This window comes from Eurypyga helias, unplaced genomic scaffold (genome assembly GCF_000690775.1).
Source record: "Eurypyga helias isolate BGI_N326 unplaced genomic scaffold, ASM69077v1 scaffold34783, whole genome shotgun sequence".
NCBI lineage: Eukaryota > Metazoa > Chordata > Aves > Eurypygiformes > Eurypygidae > Eurypyga > Eurypyga helias.
This window is the reverse complement of record NW_010241164.1, coordinates 707-20,859: the sequence shown is the minus strand read 5'-3', so window position 1 is coordinate 20,859 and position 20,153 is coordinate 707. Positions and strand designations below refer to the sequence as shown.

The 20,153-nt window shown below is 43.9% G+C and overlaps 1 protein-coding gene across 1 annotated transcript; it reads left to right on the top strand.

The window, feature by feature from the left end:
• The first annotated feature begins 2,622 nt into the window (after positions 1 to 2,622).
• On the top strand, positions 2,623 to 14,904 carry LOC104507412 (cytochrome P450 2J6-like). The gene is made up of 9 exons (XM_010148676.1): positions 2,623 to 2,793; positions 4,042 to 4,204; positions 5,257 to 5,406; positions 7,236 to 7,396; positions 8,902 to 9,078; positions 10,895 to 11,036; positions 13,328 to 13,515; positions 13,901 to 14,042; positions 14,726 to 14,904. The coding sequence occupies exons 1-9, from the start codon at positions 2,623 to 2,625 to the stop codon at positions 14,902 to 14,904; spliced, it is 1,473 nt and encodes a 490-aa protein (XP_010146978.1).
• The last annotated feature ends 5,249 nt before the right edge of the window (positions 14,905 to 20,153 follow it).

The following is a 20,153-nucleotide window of genomic DNA, read 5'->3' as shown; positions in this document are numbered from 1 at the left end:
TCCCTAGTCTGCAGTTTCTTAAATTACGTGCCGAGCAGCCGAAGTGACGATCCCTAACAGCATTGCTTTGTATGCATCCAGATCAAGAGCTGATAAAGACAGCGTGGATTGCAGCCACTTCACCTCCACGAGCAGAAGGTACAAGGGAATAACGTCACCGTTGAAGAAGGCAGCCTGAGGCTTTGTTGTCCCTGGCAGCAGTAGGAAAAAAACATTTTGAAAAAGGAAGAGTGGTCAGAAAACTTAACAAAAAAAGGCCAAGTGGGTAAGTGCCAACATCTCCCTCCCCCTCTCCCTGGTAGGTCATTGCCTTGTCTACTGCATTCGTTTTGTTGTGGAAGTGTGTTTTGGAGAACGTAATCAGCATCAGGGTATCACCATTTCTGCACATGAAACAACAATTATTCAGTCCTTGTTTCTGGGTTTTCTGAATCTCAACCTATGCTCCCAGGATCTTCCACGTCCCTGGTGTTAGATTGAGTCCCTGCAGCTGTTTCGTCATTCAGGAAACCCCTCGGGTCGGCAGGGTTTTGGCGGCACGCTGCGTTGTCTGGATTCTGCTAAAAGGCTTGAACAAGTTTCCTACTTAAAACTCATCACTGGGGATGAGTTATTGTGTTTAATACGCATGGTCCAAGGAGCTGTGCCATCCTAGAGAAATATCTGGGAAAAATTAAGTGGATGGCAGTGTTCCAGAGTTTCACACTTGAGAATCTGGCAGAAACAAAGATAGACCTGGAGAAACTGGAGGTCTAAGATGAATACTGGAATTTAAACTGAATCTTTGTTGCCTACCATAAAAATATGATGTTAAAACATACAGATTTTATTTAAGTCTTAGATTGTTACCTGATGGGGAGAAAGATGGGAATTTAATGTGGTTCCTCAGGAAGCGGGAGGCGATGCTGGGTGAAGAGGAGGTACGGAGAAGGTCCAGCTGAGTGCAGAGGGAAATCTGGTCTTTGACCAGTGTGAAGGAGGAAAGCAGAGGTCCGGGTGATGCGATGCCACTAGCCACCTCGTGCCGTGGTAGGAAAACCGCCTTAGGAGTCGGCCAGCCCTGACAGGAGGCTGTGGTGGCTACTTGAGCGGGCAGCAGGGAGACAACGAGCTGCCACAGGCCAGTGTTGCTGGAAGATCGGTGAAAAAAGCACCCAGACTGGTGCCCAGAGACAACCCGAGAAGAAAGCAGGCTGCTCCTGGTAGGGGGATGGCTTACACAGCTGTGTCACGCGGCCCTGCGGAGGGAACCGCAGGCTAACAGCTTTCCACAACAGCCACCTGGCATGGGATGGAGGAGCGCTGGTGCCTCCTCATGCCCACTCCCTTCTCCAGTACCGTGATGACTGCAAGTGCCAACCTGCTTCTGTTCCGCTCCATTTCCTGCCTTTTCCCTTCTCATCCTGGCTGCTCCTGTCCCTGTGGTGTGCCCCTGGTTTGGACTGGGAAGGAGGACGTGACAGCTGCCGGGGTGGGGGCTTGGCGCCACAGAGGGAAGCCCAGGTCTGTAACGCAGGGCTATGACTGTCATGGTGATGTGGTGCCCAGAATCCCTCTCCCGCCGTTTCCAGGGTCTGACTGCAAGCCTGTAAACTGCCCCGATGCTGGGTTTGTGTTTCTGGGGTGTTCAGGCTTGGCAAAGAGCCGTGGCTGCAGACTCTGCTTATTCTCAAGTCTCCACGTGTGGCACACGCGTGTCAGAACTGGTTCTTGCTGGGGCACTCTGTTCTGGTAGTAGAGCAAGATTCCTAGTAGGCTTTTCCTTTTTTTTTGTGGTGTGTGTTTGGTTTTTTTTTTGTGTGTGTCTCTGTGTTTCATACTAATTTAGTTTTTATATGCGTATGCTTTATTTCTCTGGCAAGCTTTCTGATGCTCAGAATATCCTTTAGGGTATCCACCTTTATGTCAGGACTGAAAGGGGAAGTTCAGAAGCAGGCAAAACCCCCAGTGAAGTCTGCTAAAAATAAACGTGAGATTATATATTAAACCAGTTATGTTTTCAGTTGAATTTGAAAGCCTAACAAATTTTGCTTTTTGTATTATGCATTAGACACTTGTATGTCTATCTTTAGACAAATGCAGGCTTTTAACTTCTACCAGCCTTGCCATTACTGGATATAGGTATACATGGAATACGTACAAAGCGTTTTTAAACCCCCAAGATTTAACATCCACTTACATTTGCATGCTTAATTTGTATGTATGGCTATTACTTTTCTAAAAGCATTCATAAAGCATTGGTAGGAGCACATCCCATCCACAATTGTTTCAGAGAGCCAAATGGAGAATTTGCATGTGGGTATTTGTATCTACATTGCCTGGAAAATCTTGGCCCTGGTCTTTTAAGACACCATTCTAACAAATCCTGCGGTCCGTATTTGATAAGCATAATCTGAATGGGCAGGGGGAGAGGAATATGCATCTGTTAAATATGCTTGAGCACGGGAATGTAATGAGTGGGACAACAAGGGAGTGGTTGATAATAAAGAGGGAGGGTTAGGGGCGGGGAATAGTTATTATATGGAATTTAAATTCTTATGAAAAAAATGGTTGAGCAACCAGCCTTAATAGCTTCAATAGACTATTTTCAAAAGGGACGAGCTGGTAAAAGCAGCCATTAAAATGCTGACAATAAGTCAAGGTCTTATAGCCTTGGCTGTATTTCTTCTAATTATGCAGTTTTTTAAGTTGCAACGAGTACGGAGACAGCTTCCTCCTGGACCAGTCCCTCTCCCAATTCTGGGGACCCTGATACAGCTGAACTTTCAGTTTAATCGTGATCTCCTCATGAAGGTATTTATTTTCAGATACTCCTAATTGTTTAGAAGTCTTTGTAATTTCCCTTTTTTCATGTTTTTTGCTATGTGAAAACATCCTCTCCCAAAACTACATGGGTAACATACTGTAATTGTTAAGTAGCCACGGGGATATTGCGCTTGGTTTAGTTCAGAACTGCTGCTGTGGTTGGCAAAATAAGAAAAAGTTATTGCAGCATAAAGTAGTTTGTCAAGCTAAGCAATCTGGTATTGTAAGTTCTGAATGGATGAAAATCATTCTGATGCTTAAAGCCATCACCTTTTTACCCTGAATTTGACAATTACATGTGAAACTTGATATCCTTCCATCACCCCTTGACACTAAATTTGATGAATTCATGTGAAAATGGATATAATTCAGGACTAATCACCTTTAAGGTTAATATATGAGATTTGCAGTTAGGGAAAAGAATTACTCTTTGAAAAAAATTACTTTCAGAGCATGGATATTTAGCTTTCCAAGCACTGGCACTCTCTAGCTTGAGCAGTAAATAGATATTTAAGATGCACCAAGTGTGTTTATGCTTGTTGTATTTTAGGATTAAAAAAACCCACCATGAACCTTGTGTTAGTTGGTTAGTGAGAAGCTCTTCTGCTCACAAAGCCGTCTCTATTTCATTCCGTTGGTTCCTGCAGTGCTTGCAGGAATCTCAGCTGGCAACTCCAGTGACTTCTGTCGCTGTGATTTGGATGAGGCACGCTAGTTATTCCAACCGAATGGCAGGTTCAGACAGGAAATAAGGACCCTGTGAGACAGAATGGCCTTACTCAAGTTCCAGCTTCTAAATATGCAAACAGGCACCGGAAAACAAGAGAGTAACTGGTCCAGTCTCTATGTGCTAGTTACTCCTCTGACGTTTCTTTGTTCCCTTTGTGCCACACTACCAGTACAAATGATAGAAACCCTCAAAAATTCATGCACAGAAAATACCCTTTATCACATGAATCATTCTGATTCATCTGAGCCTTGGCTTATATACAGTAATATATGTTTCTTGGCACAGATCTGTGGCTCTGAAAAGCTGAAATACTCAGTTGTTTCCAACAGGGAATGCTGGAAAAGACATCCGTGCTTTCTCACAGATAATTGTAATCTTGTGGGAAAGATGGAGAACACCATTCCACCTTAGGGCTGGTCCTGTAATCAGTGTGAAAACAGGTTCATCCTCTGTTTGCAGGGTGTGGGATTTCATCTGTGCTTTCCTGGCTTCTCTCCCATCTATAGCTGGCAAAAATTCACGGCAACATATTCACCTTATGGTTTGGACGGACCCCAGTGATTGTACTGAATGGATTTCAAGCAGTTAAGGATGGTATGACCATGCACCCTGAAGATGTTTCTGGGAGGCTGGTGTCTCCTTTCTTCAGAGCAATGGCCAAAGGAAAAGGTAAGATTTTCTTGAATATTGTCTTGACAAACTGGAATCCTTTTTGTAAATGGTAACCACTTCCAAAGGTACCACAGTAGCAGGGTTCATCTATGAGAGATGACTGTCAGGTGACTTGCAAAGTAGGGAGGGGTGAAATAGCCTTTGGGTAGTCAGAGCACCAGCAAAAGAGAAAGGGTCTTGTGTGAAACAGTCACTAGAGCAGGTTCAGAGGGGATGAGGTGAGGCAGTGGTAGGTTATGCCGCAGTGAAGTGGAGGAAGAGCAGGAAACAGAACACTTCCTTGTCCTGGGCTTGTTGCCTCCCACCATTAAGTTCTCAACTGAAGAGTGAACGTGGAGGCATCTTCTTCCCATTCCCTTCCTTCTGTGAGCATTTTCTTACTCTCACAGTTGCATCTAGAGCTTCAGTCTACTTCTGTTTCAACCTTGCTGTAGATTTCATACTTCCCAACCATACCATGAACTCCCAAACTCCTAATTTTCATGAACACGGACATTATGAAACAATCTTTATTTTATCTGGGACCTTGGATGTTTTTAAGGAAACCTAATTCCTTAAATATTTCTAATTTGAATTTCATTGGTGATTCTTACACAACACTGAAGACACAGTTAATGTACGATGTTTATTCCCCCTAAAGATATTTGTCACGAAACCCAAGCACTGAACTTTTTTGCCCTATGGACAGGAAATTTTCTTTTTTCTTTCCCTTCTTCCCTTCATGAGAATCATTACCCTTGTCAGGTGAGCTCTGAGCACAGAATAAAGCCGGAGAGAAGAACTTCTGAGGGCTCTAGAGAAGCAGCTGTTGAACTTTGAGAGAAGCAGTTGTCTTGGATCAAGCTTAATCCTGCCAATCATCTTATTTCCCAGCTGAGCTTGTCCATTCCAGCCCTGCCCACATGCTTACAGGCCACAGCTGTTCCTTTGTGTCGGTGTTCATAGGCAACGCAATACTTTATGCTCCGTGGTTTAGTAAATCTTCTAATGTAGCCCTTGTCTATAGTAAGTATTAACATGATAAAGAGCTCTTCCTTGAATGGATGCAGGGATTATGTTGGCAACTGGTCACACCTGGAAGCAGCAGAGAAGGTTTGCACTGAGGACTTTACGCAACCTTGGTCTGGGGAAAAGAGGTCTGGAGCATCGAGTTCAAGAAGAGGCCCACTACCTGGTAGAGTTCTTTGCAAGTATGAAAGGTATCTGCGATAAATACTGCTTCATTTTCATCGCTGGTTTGGTGTCTTTAGTGTACGAACTTCTCTGTCCTGCTCTGCAATCAAGGGCAGATTTTGTTCCTCAAGAGAGTGTGCGGAGTCTTATAGTGCCTATGTGCAATGGCCTGAAAGTGCAAAGATCCCAGGCCTGTGTTTTCAAGCCCAGTGGGAGATTATTCCTGTTCAAAGTTATTTACAAAACTACTAAGACTGAGAAGCAAAACTGGAGCTAATTTATTATTTATACCATAGAATGCTTAAAGTGGAAAGAGATTTCTGAAGATGGTCTAGCCTAACCGCTCCTCAAAGAGGGTCAATCAGAGCAGGTTCCTTAGGGCTGAGTCCAGCTGGGTTTTAAATATGCAAGAATGAAGCCTTCACCATCTCTCTGGGTAACCTGTTCCAGTGTTCAGTCAGCCCTACAGTAAAAGTTTTTTATGTTTAGTCATAATTTAATGTATTTTAGTATTTTCCCTTTTCCTCACTTGATATCACTGAGGAAAGTCTAGCTCCATGTTCTTTATTCCCCTCCATCAGGTATTTATACGCACTGAAGATACTTCCCTGAGCCTTCTCCAGACTAAACAGTCCCAGCTCTCAGCCCCTCCTGTGTCAGATGCTCCAGTCCCTTAATTGTCCTTGTGGCCCTTTGCTCAACTTGTTCCAGTATGTCTCTTGCACTGAGGAGGCCAGAACTGGTCCCAGCATTCCAGATGGGTCTCACCAGTGCCGATCCGAGGGGAAGGATTGCCTCCCTTGACCTGCCAGCTGTGCCTTTCCTGATGCAGCCCAGGATGATGTTGGCCGCCTTTGTCTCAGGGGCACATTGCTGGCTTGTGTATGGTGCTGGTGCATGACGATACAGCCACATATCAGTGCTGATGAATTAAGTCTTGTAACACTATTTGTGTGCACTCTGTAAAGCAGTGACTAGAATCTTGTCTTCATTACAACATTTTACCTTGAACAACCCAGTTAGGAGCATGTGAGTTGGATTTCCCAATACTGGTCATTATGCAAAGGCACAGTAAATCAGGACATGCTGTGGCTAGCATTGTATCAATTAAAAGTAATTAAATCTAGCCAAATCCCATGGTTTAAGAACTAGGAGAGGTTGAGATGTGACCATGCATGCACAAAGAAAAAGCCCAGAACAATAAGTTGCTTATCACAGTCGTGCATTGTGTGTAGCATCGATGCATACATAAATACAGTTGTTTACAGTTGCTGGTTCTGGAGTCACAAAACAGTTTTCTTGGGATTAAGTTTTCAAGTAATTGCTTTACAATTAGTTATACTATTGACAAAACTGGTTGAAAGGAGTTTACAACATTTCATCTTACAGGATGTTGTTCATCTCTAGCAAAGTCAGACAAAATATAGTGGTCTTGCATGTATTTATCTCCTTGCTGAATAAAGCTGCCTCTCTTCTTACCGTTCTCCCCTCAGATTCTCTCTGGCAACAGTGTCCTCGCTCATTCCCACGCTTGAGACCTATTTTGAATTTGCCAGACAGCAAATTTGCATAGATTTCCCCCCCCCCCTTACCTCTAAATTTGCTCTATCACATTACAAAATATTTTACGCATCTGGCATAAATATTTCTTTAGGGTGCCACGTGTTCCTGGGATTATGAGATTGCACCATAGTTGCGAAGAATCAGTTTGACACCACAGTTTTGTAGGAAGATTGCTGCTTCTCTGTGAAACGCAATGCTCTCTTGAAGGTTCTCTGGGTAACCTATAATATTCTCTCATTTCACTAAAGCAGATGGGAGACATTAACAGTGACATTTATTATTATGGTTGCAGGGAAACCTGTGGATCCTTCTTTCCCTCTTGTTCATTCTGTCTCAAATGTAATTTGTGCTGTTGTTTTTGGACATCGCTTCTCCAGAGAGGACGAAAGCTTCCACGATCTGATTAGAGCCACGGAGCGTCTGTTCAAGTTTGGAGGCAGCTTTATTCATCACGTAAGTAAATGATCTGTTGTCCTTTTTCTGAATGAGGCAGAAGGCGAGAAGCGCGGGTTCAAGAGGCAAAAGTTTTTGAAGGGGTGTGTGATGTCCCACGCAGGTTTACTGGCAGCGCACTGGCTCGCGGTGTGGTGGTAAGGCTCTGCGTACCAGCCGTGGTCATCGGTGTTCATCGTCCGGCGTTTGCGTACTGTGATGAGGCGTTTTGCTGCGAAGCCTTGGCAGCAAGGCTCGAGCTGACGGACTGCTCCTGGGCCACGTGTGTTACTTGGCTTCTCAACCCCTGTGCGCAGCAGATTCTTGCCTTGGGCATCACGATTGTTAAATAGAAATGTCAGGTCTAACAGTGTGATTCACATGCCAAGTTTAGACCTTTTATATACAGTCTTCAACAGTCTTTTGCCTGTGGCTACTCACCTCCATTTCCTCTGTAAGAAGCGGAGACTTGAAGACTTCCCGGAGAGATTCCACTCCGTGCTGAGTGAGGAGCAGCTCTAGAAGCAGAGGATAGGAAATGCTAAGCCAGCAAATATACCTGTAAGCTTGGCAATCAAAACAGTCAGCGCTCTTCTGAGAGTCAGGGACTTACCTGACACTAGAAGAGACCTGCTTTGCACAGAATTGTGTTCAAAGTTGCCCAGGAGTTCTGGTTCCACCTGTAAAGTTGTCCCATACTTCTGATGATAAATAAATCAGGGGATTATGTCTCGAGAAGGAAAAGAACTGTTAAGAGAAAATACGGTGCAGATACAAGAAGAATGTATACGAACTACCCAGGTATAAATATAGGCTGAAAATCAAAATGAACTATCTAGCTATCAGAATAGGTAGAAAGCAGATATTTTTAGGCCATTTTTTCCCCAAACAGGAGGAGAGAAGGTTAAAATTAATCTGATTGTGTCAGCTAACTCCTTCTCTTCTAGAAGACAGCACTCAAAGATGTCGGTAGCTGTTTTTCAGCTTTTCTGGATTTCAGATGTTTCAAATTTTATTGAGGGCCTCTGAGAGCTTGATGGGTCGAGAGCGCTTTGCGGGATTACCCAGTCTGTGTGCCCACGGTGGGTAGACGGCTGCTGCGCTGCGTTCTATCAACTGCTTTTGCATGTCCTGGTGAGGATGGTTTGCAGCAGCTTTGCTTTCTCCTTCCTGATGTTCTCCACTGGAGGGCAGGGTCTCACTTTTTAAATGTCCGAAATGTTCATTGTAATTGAATACATGAAATGAATAAATTAATACAGTTCATTCTAATGATAATCATTCTAATTTGGCTTGTGGTTGAGCTGAAAGCCTGTGGAACTCTGAATCTTACCATCAACACAGCTAGAAATTACAGAGTGTAGTTTCATAACTTGAAAGCGTAAGCGCAGCCTTTGTCGGAATATTTTACTAATGATGACAAAAACACATGCTTGCGTGAATACTACTTTCTCTTTTTAGTAGGCCCAAAATGCATTTTCTAGTGATAGTGTCTTTGTAGTACCTCTTGTGTGCCCCTCCTGCAGCTGTACGAAATCTTCCCCTGGCTGATGAGCCATCTCCCTGGTCCTCATAAGCAAGCGTTGTCCTGCTATGATGTCCTGAGCTCTTTTACAAGGAGGGAGATCAGGATGCACGTGGAGCGTGGGATACCGGATGAACTGCAGGATTTCATCGACTTTTACCTGGCTCACATTGATAAAGTAAGTATTTGTTCTGCCTGATCATCCATTCGTGGAGAACAAGGTGAAATGGACCATTCAATCATCCTGTCTGACCCCTTTTATCACAATAGCTTACATTTTATAGACACCCTCACGTGAATCCAGTAACCAGGGACTTGCTAAATCCTATCCAGTTACTGATATGCCACAGCACCTTGCAATCGTTTAATTAAAGGGCAGGTTAATACACTGCTTTTTTTTCTCATTGACCTGTGTTACAAAATGGTTTAAGGCTCCAGGAGAGAATGCTGAAATTCTCAAAGGACTGCAAGAGAACTGGGAAGGTCTTTGGGAGACCGAGTGGGATACTCTGGATAGGATGTTTGGCTGGTAAGGGTTTGTCAAGGGAGGTTGCTTTCAAGAGGACAGTTGGATTTTGTGAGCCTTTTGTGGGAAAATAATCTAAGAGTCAGACAAGGCTGGAGAAGAGGAGGGCCCAGGGCCAGTGACATTTCAAGCAGACAAAAGTAACTGGGATAAATAAGGGCATTTCTGGCAGGTGGGCATCGTACTTCCCGTGGGACAGCTGTTGCCCCTTATGCTGTGTCTGTGTGCTGGCTGCAGCGAAGGGAAGACTGCACCCTTGTCAGGCTGCAGGCACCCACCCTCCAGCTCCGGGCACAGCCGAAACGGGTCTGCTGTCCTGTACTGCTGCTTGCCTTCTGCACTCCCTGCATTGAGCTGTGCTCCATCCCACTGGGAAATGGCCATAAGCTTCCAAGCTGGTAATTCTATCAAAGAATCAAGTCAGATCTCCTTGCCAAGATCGGATTTCTATATCATAATAAATAGCATTAATTTGTATTCCCATCTGGTAACTCTTTATTAATTGATTCCCATATCAGCTGCTATATCTTAATGTCCAGGGTGTATGTCAGCCTAACTGGCTTCTAGTTCCTTGGATCCTCTTGTTTTATTTTTTTTTTTTATTCTGGCACAAAATTAACACATCTGTCTTCCAAAGTGTTTAACTACTTCTCAAGTCTTTCACTGCTCCTCTAAGTTTCATGAGACTTGAACATCAGTGGACCGGAAATTGTTTCAGCGAGCTCTTCTGGGTCTCTGCTGGGTGGAAATCATCCAAGTTTGGTTATTAAAAAATATTGAACTGTTTGTAATGTGTACGCAGGAGCCACATGAGAAGATCAGATGGTATTACAACAGGGAAAAACATCCTTCCCGCTTTCGAGTTGCTCTGCTGGCAAAAGAAATGCTCAAGACCCCTGAGCACAACTTCCCTGAATTTAGACAATGAAGTTCCTCAAACCATAACAATATTTTCTTCATGGTTTCAGCATATGCATTCATGTTCTCACACTTTTAACTGAAAACTAAAAGCCCAGAGCGGCCACGGTGGTGACCTTGTGGTGGAGAAGCAGCGTGACCACCGTCAGGGAAGAACTTGTGCCAGCCCAGTGTTCTGCCCTGGCAGAAAAAATACATGATAGAATATGACTTGAGGCTTGAAGAATGACGTGCTGGTACACATCTTCAGAGGAACATTGACTTCAGAAACGTTCTAAATGTGCTGCTATTTGCACAATTAAGCCAACAGTCCTTTTCTGTGGAGGACATGTGATTTAGCTCCATGGTTAAGAGTGGAGTAAACGTGACTTGTCCATTTCTGAAACGCTAGCTTTTTGTACTGATAATCATCCTTGGTGTCTAATATTTTCACCAGTCTCTCTGTATTGTACTATAGGCAGAACACACTACAGGTTGGAACCACTGATAAAACCACAGGTAAAGCTACTCTGATTTTTATATAAACCTCAATCTTATCTATAATTTGCAGTCCAAAGATGAACCCAGGTCTACATACAACGAAGACAACATGGTTTATTCTATAAATGACCTTTTCTTGGGTGGATCAGAGACAACAAGCACTACTTTGAACTGGGGCCTGCTCTATATGGTGGCAAATCCAGATATCCAAGGTGAGTGGATAAGCAGGTCCCAAATATCTCTGATGCAATAGAACAGCCAAAGCATAACGTTTTCATGGCTCAGAGATTATTTCTAGACACTGCTATATAGAGATCCAGAGTACCTGTAGACAGGTTCTCACAGCTGTCACAAGCAGAAGTTCCCAGGAGGAGTAACGCTTTGGGAAGTATGCAGAGATACAGGAGGTTGGGGCTGACTGAGATGGAGGGGTGGAGGTCTCTGGGGAAATGAAAATGGTGTAGGGTGGTCTGTTGGGGAAGCCAGAGGGTTTGCACGCATAACCCTTAAAGGAGCAGTGGCCAGTGCTGCAGCCATCGGTGAGGTGCTGGCTCAGGTTCTCTCTTAGTCGTAAACACGACTGATGGCTGAAAAGAATTAACCAGGCACTGATGTGCAATAGTAGGCATCTCACTTTTTGGAAACCTGCTTCAGTTCTGCTTCGTATTGGCTGAGCATCAGTGACAGGGGCTACTGGGTGTCCCGCCCTCCTTTGTGCTCTGTGGGCCATGGAAGTGGTAAAAATAATCACCCGAAGGGCAGTTGTCAACTTTGACTTTATTTTGGTTCATCGGTCCATTTATGATCCCAAGGTATCATGGTGTCTCTGTAATCTGTGATTAAATTGACTCTGTGATGTATTTGAGTTTCTTGCAACAGAAATTATTCCAGCTGGGAGGGGAATTTGGTGGCTCATCTGTTATGTCTGTGCATATTTAAGAAGTTTATTTTTGTCTGGCTTTTAAATAACCACCAATCACTTTCATAGAGCACTAAATGACAGTCAAAGACAGAATGATCCCTCATGCCGAGTGTCTCATAGTTGGATAGCAGACTGTGTGCAAACACCCAGAGGAGAGCAGGGTTTAAATGGAGGAGAGAGATGAAGGATAAGAAAAAACGGCTCAGCTTGTAGCTGTCAGACAAGGAGGTCTACGTAATCACATGTTATTGCATGTTCATTATCACCTAATGGAATTAAGGTTATGAAAGCGCTGACTCACCTAAATAATTTCATTTATCTAAATATAATCCCTTGTGTGTACCTGGGAAAGCGGAGGGTGTGCAGAATGATCCTTCTGGGGCTCCTTGAGCCGTACCTTGCATCTGGGCTCTCATAATGAGCCGACAGCAGCAGATCTGTCCTCACTGAATCGGTGGCTTCTTTTTGAACCCGTTCATGCTTTCGCCTGTATTGACACCCCGTGACAACGTTATGCAGTTCCATTATGTCCCGTATGGAGAAGTTTGGCCTTTTGCCTGAGGACTGAATTGGGTTCTCCTTGTCCTCTGACCTGCTGGGAGAGAGGTGCGTGTTTATACGTACGCAGCGACTGAGCGCTTCCGACTGCACTGGGTCCCGAAGTAGTCACGCTTGGTTTTGCAAACTAGTTCTTCAGAGAAGGAAATCTAATTTACTTGGAAATCATTCTGGATATACATTTTTAATTCTGTAAGGTGCTTGAATCTGTGTTGTCGAGGTTTACCTAATGTAGTTTTGTAAAGGACTGTGGGCAGTCACTGATCAGGCTTGATGTGAACAAGCACAAACTGATCGATGCAGAATGGGCTTCCCTGCATCTTAGTGTTGCTTCACAGGGCCTGGAAAAAGGCAGGATCATTTGCTAAAAATCTAAGGCATCTCTTGAATTTTACAAAACAAATTTTACATTTTTTTAATGCTCCCAACACTCCTGTGCAATAGGTAATTTAAAATCATGCTATTCTTGGTCAAAAGGCAAGTGCTAAGAAGCCAATCCGTGTTTGTTTGTTTTTTTTTTTAAAGGTATTTGGACATTGTTCTAGGGGACATTATTTTACTTAACAGACGTCCTACATAAGAACCATTTCCTTTTAATAGGAATTATAATTTTAAGGCCCAAATTCACCTGTCTTAAATTCCAGAGCACTGTGAGCTTAGTGATTCTGGCTGGCTGTAAGTACCTAAGGCACCAAGCTAAAAGAAAACACAAAAATAAATCAGCTATTTCTTGTATTTAAGTGTTAGTAAGGCAACTCTTAGAGTTTTAATTTTTGAGCAACAAATGTCTTTTCTTAATCTGCAAACAAGTAACTTCAGAGCAAATAACTTCAGATTAAGTAACAGTAGAGTGCCTGTATGTTTAAGCTGTTGAAACACTCTGCTACTCTTTTCTTTATAAAAGTTACTTACATTTTACATTAATTTTGTTGCTGTCCTCATAGTAGTAAATAGGAAATGTCTTTGACAGTGGAATTAGTGAAAATAACTTGATGTACTTTTATGGTGAACGTTTCTCCACAGAGAAAGTGCAGAAGGAGCTGGATGCTGTTGTGGGTCCTTCCCAATTAATCTGCTACGAGGATCGGAGAGAACTGCCCTACACCAATGCTGTGGTTCATGAGGTTCAGCGCTTCAGCAACATTATCTCAGTGGGCATGCCCAGGGTGTGTGTGAGGAACACCACATTGCTCGGCTTTCCCCTCAAAAAGGTACAGACAGAGTTTCCTGGATATTTCCGGCATCGGTAGAGCAAGGTGTGGGTTAAAATCTATTTGTGCTGGCGTCTTCTCCTCAGAATGGGGTTAGACACCTCTGGGTCATAGTCTGAATGGGAACAAGGACCTTCTGCCAGGCTGAGTTGAGTGATATGCCCCTGGGAGAGGGTTATCAGTAGTGAAAGATGCCCGTGGATGGAAGCAGGGACAGTCTGAAATGAAAAGACTTCATGTTCCTCACCGGTTCCTACTGGGGAAATGGGCCTTCAGCATCCAGCCCTGAGCTCTGAAAGGGAACTAACCTGGTCTCACCCAGCTGGTTCTGACTGCCTGGGGAGGATTGGCAGCCAGAACTGAGTGAGTGATTTTCTCCTTTCAGGGCACCATAGTTTTTCCAAATATTGCTTCGTCGTTGTATGACCCAGAGCAGTGGGAAACACCTCGTCAGTTCAACCCTGGTCATTTCTTGGATAAGGATGGAAACTTTGTGAGCCGAGAGGCCTTTTTGCCGTTCTCAATAGGTAAATGGACTGACAGCACAAACAGTAATGGTTTGCGTTGGGACTGTAGAATCAAGATGTCTGTGAAGCACCTATCGGTCATTTTTGTTAAACCTCTTGTGGAAAAGAGTGATAAAATCAATGTGATTATTTTCAGTAACATTTCCCAATCCTACTATAAACATTTGTTCTACTGAACAAGTAGTAACATGGAAAATCAGGGCTGCCCTGACAAATGTATACCTCTAACCTGCCCTGTTTTGGGAAGGAAATTCTCTGCTAGTGATGATGGTTATTGATTTGGGGCGTGCATTGCAACAGCAGACATACATTTGGCTTGTACTTGTAAGCAGCTGTGCTGACACTTTATGCACACAAACCCAGAGCACGACACCTTCCAGGAAGAGCAAGTCCTTATTCTCCATTGACATGATGGAACGAATTCCTTTAAATGTCAAATGAAGGTGAGGTTTTGCAGTGAGATAATTGAAGCGAAACGCAGAGCAGAAGGCTGCACAGTTATCTATAGCTGCAGATAGGATTCTTTAAAGGCAGAATTAAATGAAGTTTTGTGTCATTGATTGCATTAAGACCTAAAGAAATTCTGGATTCAGCAAAAATACCTTTGCTTTCTATGAGGGTGAGTACAACTGCTTTTGAGGTCAGGGTAATTTACTCACTGTCCTTCCCCTCTTCCTCTGCAGGGCACCGTGTGTGTTTGGGGGAGCATCTCGCCAGGACCGAGCTCTTCATTTTCTTTGCCAACCTGCTGCGAGCGTTCACCTTCCGGCTCCCTGAGGGGGTGACAAAGATCAACACTGAGCCCGTTTTCGGGGGTACGCTGCAGCCCCACCCGTACCGGCTTTGTGCCATCCCGCGCTAGGCTGCAGCACGTCACAGACCATCTATTAAATGATCTTGTTTTCTGTTGTTAATATAGGTCTTGAGACCATACAACCTTTTTTTTTGTCTTGGATATGAATTCCTGCTCCAAAAGCTGCCTTTTATCTACAGCAGATAATTTTGTTCCCACCCGCTCTTGAAGGTGATCTGTTTTCTTTGCGTGTCAAAGTTCTGATCTGGAGCACGCCACCAGTCAGCCGTAAAGGCATCGAGCAGTTGCTGTCTGGCCTGGCCAGTTTGAATCTGGTGAATGAATGGTAAAATTGATCGGCAGACTTCAAAACTTAATTTATTGCCCCCAAGTTAGCCTGTTCTCAAAAGCAAGGGAGTTTGGAAAAACATACCTGGAATATTCTGCCTCTTTGTATTACTGTCATCACTCATAACATTTCAGTCAACTTTTTGTTGATGGTCACTAATAAAAGATATGAAGGAAAAATTAGCAACTGGTTTTATTTATGGATGACTTGCAGTTCACTGAGAATTTCTGGTTTTGAGCCAGCAGAATATGTATAAGGCATCTTTAAATCTGCCAGAGGATAATTAGTCCTGGTCCAGCAGAGAGAAGGTGCAGGCTGAAACTCGGTCACAGAGTGAAAATGCAGAGAGAGGATTTCTTTCAGGGCAAATACTTTTAATATTTAAAAATTCTGCCAAGTTAATTTTTGGAAAGTCATGTTTGCTGCTGTGGGTTGACTCCTGTCAGGGTCAGCGCTGGGTGGTTGCTACAGCAAGTGCAAGAGGCTCCTCTGAGGAGCAATTTGGGTCGAGGAGTTAGAGCTGTTGGTAAATTGACAAATATACATGGAAAACACCAGAGATACTTTCTAATCACCTCAGAAGTTCAGCGGTGTACATGGAGCTACAAAGGCTTGTCACAGACACAAAATCCTGTTCAAATTCAATGAAAGAGTCTATAATAGCAGAAAAGGAAAAAAATATTTCTTGTGGTGAATATAATTTTTTTCATATTGTCTGGAGAAGACTTGTAAAGTGTAAGTGAACTTGTCCTTCATTAGTAGTCTTATTTCTGTGAGAGGATGGGACAGCTAAACAGAAGATCATCTGTTAAATCTGTTATCACTGGATGTCAGCCGCTGTGTGACTGAGGCAGTTTACCATGAATCACAAATTCAGACCTGTCTCATTATTTCTAATTCAATAGCTGATGGAACACAGCGTCAAAATAGTAAGCACTTGATATTTAGCTGTTATTAAATTAAATGCCAGAATAGCCCTAGTGAAATATGGTAGATCACATCCTGACATTTCACTTGACAGAAGGCTGGGTGCCCTGTTAAGAACTGATGTCAGAGTCTCTCTGGATTTGCATGTGTGCACGGACAGATAAGGCAAAGCGGAAAATGCTGCGATTTGGGGCTGCTGGGGCTGGCCTTGCTTCTGGAGACATCAGTGGCATTGCAAGCATTAACGTCACTGGTGTGCGATGCTGTCACCCTGCACGGCCACGTGATTCCCCAGGTGTCCTTCCGAAAGGGAAGACCACAGCTAGACCTGAGACGGAAGCTTTCCCAGGAAGGCCCACGAGCAGCCAGAGCAGGATGTGTTGCCCGAACCCGAAACAAGGGACATAACTACCGCTTGTCGGAGGGCTCAAGGGGAGACAGGCCGAGCGCTTCGGAGGAAAACCGTACGCCCTGCGCGGGTAGGTGGTTCACGCGTGGTGGTGCTAATGCGTGTCCGCGGCAGGAGCTGCTCGACGACAGTTCTTCACGTCACGCACAGACACCCAGGAGAGGAGGGCCCAGCACACGAGGTGTGTCAGTGGGAGGATCACGGCAGGGAGATGGGAGGCAAATGCTTTCCAGAGCCTTTGCATTTCTTTCTCGCCTCACTATTTTAGAAGCAACTCACTTTAGCTGATATTCTAATAAAGCTTGGTTTTCTGAGCTTTCAAAGCCTTTTAAAGCCTGGCTGATGTTGCTGTGGAAGGCCAACCAAGCTGAGGGCAGCTTTGAGAGGAGCCCAGCTGCCCCTCCTATGTTCCATGCCAACTCGCTCAGCCTCGGCTGCGTGGTGTCTCCTCCATTGGGCTGCTGAGCCGTGTCGCTCCCGGGCTGTTGGTCCTAAAGGGTGTTATTGTGGTTTAACCTCAGATTGCAAAATACCATGTCTTGGATTCTTCACTCCTCTCTCTTCTCTTGTTTATTGCTGCTTCATTAATTCTCACGGCTTGTTCAGGCTCCCTTTTTGGGACAGACGAGAGGCATTGACAGCCTTCCTGTCCTCCGTCTCATGGATGCTAACCAGTTCCTGGGGTCAGCCCACAGCTCAGTTGGTTGCTCCCAGATCATCACCTTTTTTGCTTTCTCTGTGATGGCTGAAGTTAGTCCCTTTTAGCCTGCAAAGCTGTTTATACCTTGGTGCCTGATTTCTTGGATGAGGCCCTGCTGCTCTCCCAGGTCATCCCGTCAGTGTGTAGGTCAGTCTCTGTCTTGCACCTTTCAGATCACACTTCAAAATTTAAATCCTCACAGCTAGAACATTTATTTTTAAAAAATTAATTATGTCTTTGCTCTAAAGGCAAAGGTTTGGGGAGAGAAAGCTATAATAATTATATACATAACTATAAATGACAATTAAAAGGACACAGGTAGGTCAACTTGGGTTTTTTTCAAAACAGGAGGAAATAAAAGGTATCAGTGAGAGTTTTAACTTTGTTAAAACATTATTTTTCTGAAATGAACACGTAAATTGTTTTTGTATTCATAGATCTTCGCTCAGCGGCGAAGAGTCAATGAAAATGGCACTGGTGATCCAGAGGCCAATACATTTAACACCACTGATGTTCATGAAGATTTCTGTCTAGATTAGGGAGAAAGGGTCAGAAAATAACTAGATAAATGTGATGTTTTCAAATTGTCCAGGCTGATTCATCCCAGAGCACTTAGGGAACAGTCAGAGCTATTAGCAATTATCTGCGAGAACCTGTGGAGGATGGGAAAAGGTCAAGCATTTGCTTGTCTTCAGAAGGTAAGAGAAGTCACAGCGTTATAAATCAGTCAGCTTGATTGCACTTCTCAGAATATGCTGGGAAAATAATCGAATTATAAGCACTGGGAGGAAGACAGAGAGTCAGTACTCACCAAATAATGTCAAAGTTACTTAGTTTTGTTTGATGATATAGTTAGAGGTCTGTTTTCAGGAGAAAAGCCATTAATGTAATTTACTGCTCTTTAATGTGGCTTTGACACAATCTCAGAAACTTGGGGAAATGTAGGGTGTCTGAAACTTTGCAAAACTTGATGGAAAACTCAGGAAATATGTATGAATAGGACTATGTCAACCTGGAAAGACACTGAATGGGATTCTGGCCTGCATCTAGCACTATTGGACATTTAATCAAGGACCTTGAAGGTAAGAACACCAAACCTGGGTAAGGTCCAGTTTCTTGATGCTATCAGATCCCAAACTGATGCCTGCAGCAGGGTAAGAGACAGGTATTCCCAAACTCATCGTGGTTCACAGAAACTTAAAGGTAAGACCATTTTATTCAGTTACCTTTGTGAGAGCATGGAGGCTGTCACAGCACAGATATTTCTCATTATCAGTTTTAATGTCAGATAGCTTGGGTGGTGAGGATGACCCTATTCCAACACCGCTGTTCTTCCCTCCTTCCTTTCTTCCTGCAGTGACAGTTTTCCCTGGGGCCTTCCCCTGGGATTTTTTTCTTGATCATTATGGTTCCCACGGAACTGTAAGTTGCAGCAGGCAAAGACTTTTAGTTTTGCAGTGTCTCTAAAAGCCAGATTATTCAGACTCAGATTTGGTGTCCTGAGCTAAAACCTTAGATTTTCTTGGGGAAAAAAAAAAAATTTAGTGGCTCAAATAGAAAGTTTTAATTGAGAAATTTCTGAGAGGGGTTACTTGGAACTGTGTTTATCCATTGAGATCATCAGACCAAAAAATCCTGATGAACTGGATTAATTTGAAATAGTATTTCAGCTGAGTTTGGCATATCTTTTTTTCTTAGTGAAAAAGCTTATGGACTCTCCCTAATATCTGAGAAGAAATCTCAGCCCGTGGTATTTTTAGCCAATACTCGGGGAACTTTTTATTTGCTGCCCTGCAGTGTGAGATTCTAATGTTAAAGCACTAACAGTAATAAAACTGCAGCCTTTTCCCTGAATAGTTTATGAGATACAGCAGATGAGACAGGGGACAAGCTAATAATGCGAGTATGCTCTGAGGTCAGCCAGTGATATGATGATATTCTACGAGGAATGCATTTTAAGAAGCATTACAGAGGAAATGAAATATTTTGGACTGTTTTGTGTGATATTCTTTCTGAAAAAACTTTCTGGAATACTATAAAAATGTTGGTTCCAATGATGACGTCACGTGAGCATAGGCTCTGCCTTGTACATGCGTGTTGGATTGACCACTCTAAGCTACAGATGACTCTCGTTTCATATAGGGCAGGCAGCTTCCCTTCACGCCTCCTGAGGAGTTCTAGGCAGGGACATGAGGCACAGCCACCACCCTCCACGGACCCTGAGGGTATCGGTAGCTTCGGCACCCACAGGCAGTATCATCACCACAGACGACGCCATATAATTTTAATATTTCGGCAGTGCATCCTCCGAGGAGCCAGGCAGAGGGCAGCAAAGGTCTCTTCGAAAGGGCTGTGCCTGCATGGTTGCCACCAGTTTAGCAAGAGCGACCTTCACACCCCCCATTTTCACCAGGGCACGCTGGAGTTCACTTCGTGTTCATTGGCCATCAGGGCGAGGCTGCTTGAGGGTGAGATTCAAATGCTACAGCACAATATCCTTAGATTCCTTGGACATGTAGGCAAAACGCAGCATCTGTGGGGTTTCTTGATTACTAGGTGCGTGGATATCGCTCCCAGCGACCATGCTCTTCTGCCCTCTGGTCAAGATAAGAAGTCCATAATTTGCTCAGGCCTTGCACTCTGCCACGTAACGGAATGCAGTGCACTGGGGAAGATCCCAAATTACTGTGTCTCGCAGTAAACCCTCATTTTCTCGAGGTGAGAGAGTGGCGTTAGGCCAGGCCCAGATGTTGGAAAACAAAGTAATTATACAATCTGCAATGTGGGAATCGCATCCATGAGGCTTAACAACACATTTGTTCCATTTGCCCTGCCGCTCTGCTTTCCTTGCTGTTAAGTACTGCCAGGAAAAAACCAGAAAACATATAATTAAAAAAACCAACACCAAACACCTGCTGTTAAGTACTGCCAGG

Coding starts and splice junctions, on each gene's coding strand:
- LOC104507412 (XM_010148676.1), top strand. CDS start 2,623: ATGCTGACAATAAGTCAAGGTCTTATAGCCTTGGCTGTATTTCTTCTA. Junction 2,794..4,041: donor ATCGTGATCTCCTCATGAAG/GTATTTATTTTC, acceptor TCCCATCTATAG/CTGGCAAAAATTCACGGCAA. Junction 7,397..8,901: donor GAGGCAGCTTTATTCATCAC/GTAAGTAAATGA, acceptor CCCCTCCTGCAG/CTGTACGAAATCTTCCCCTG.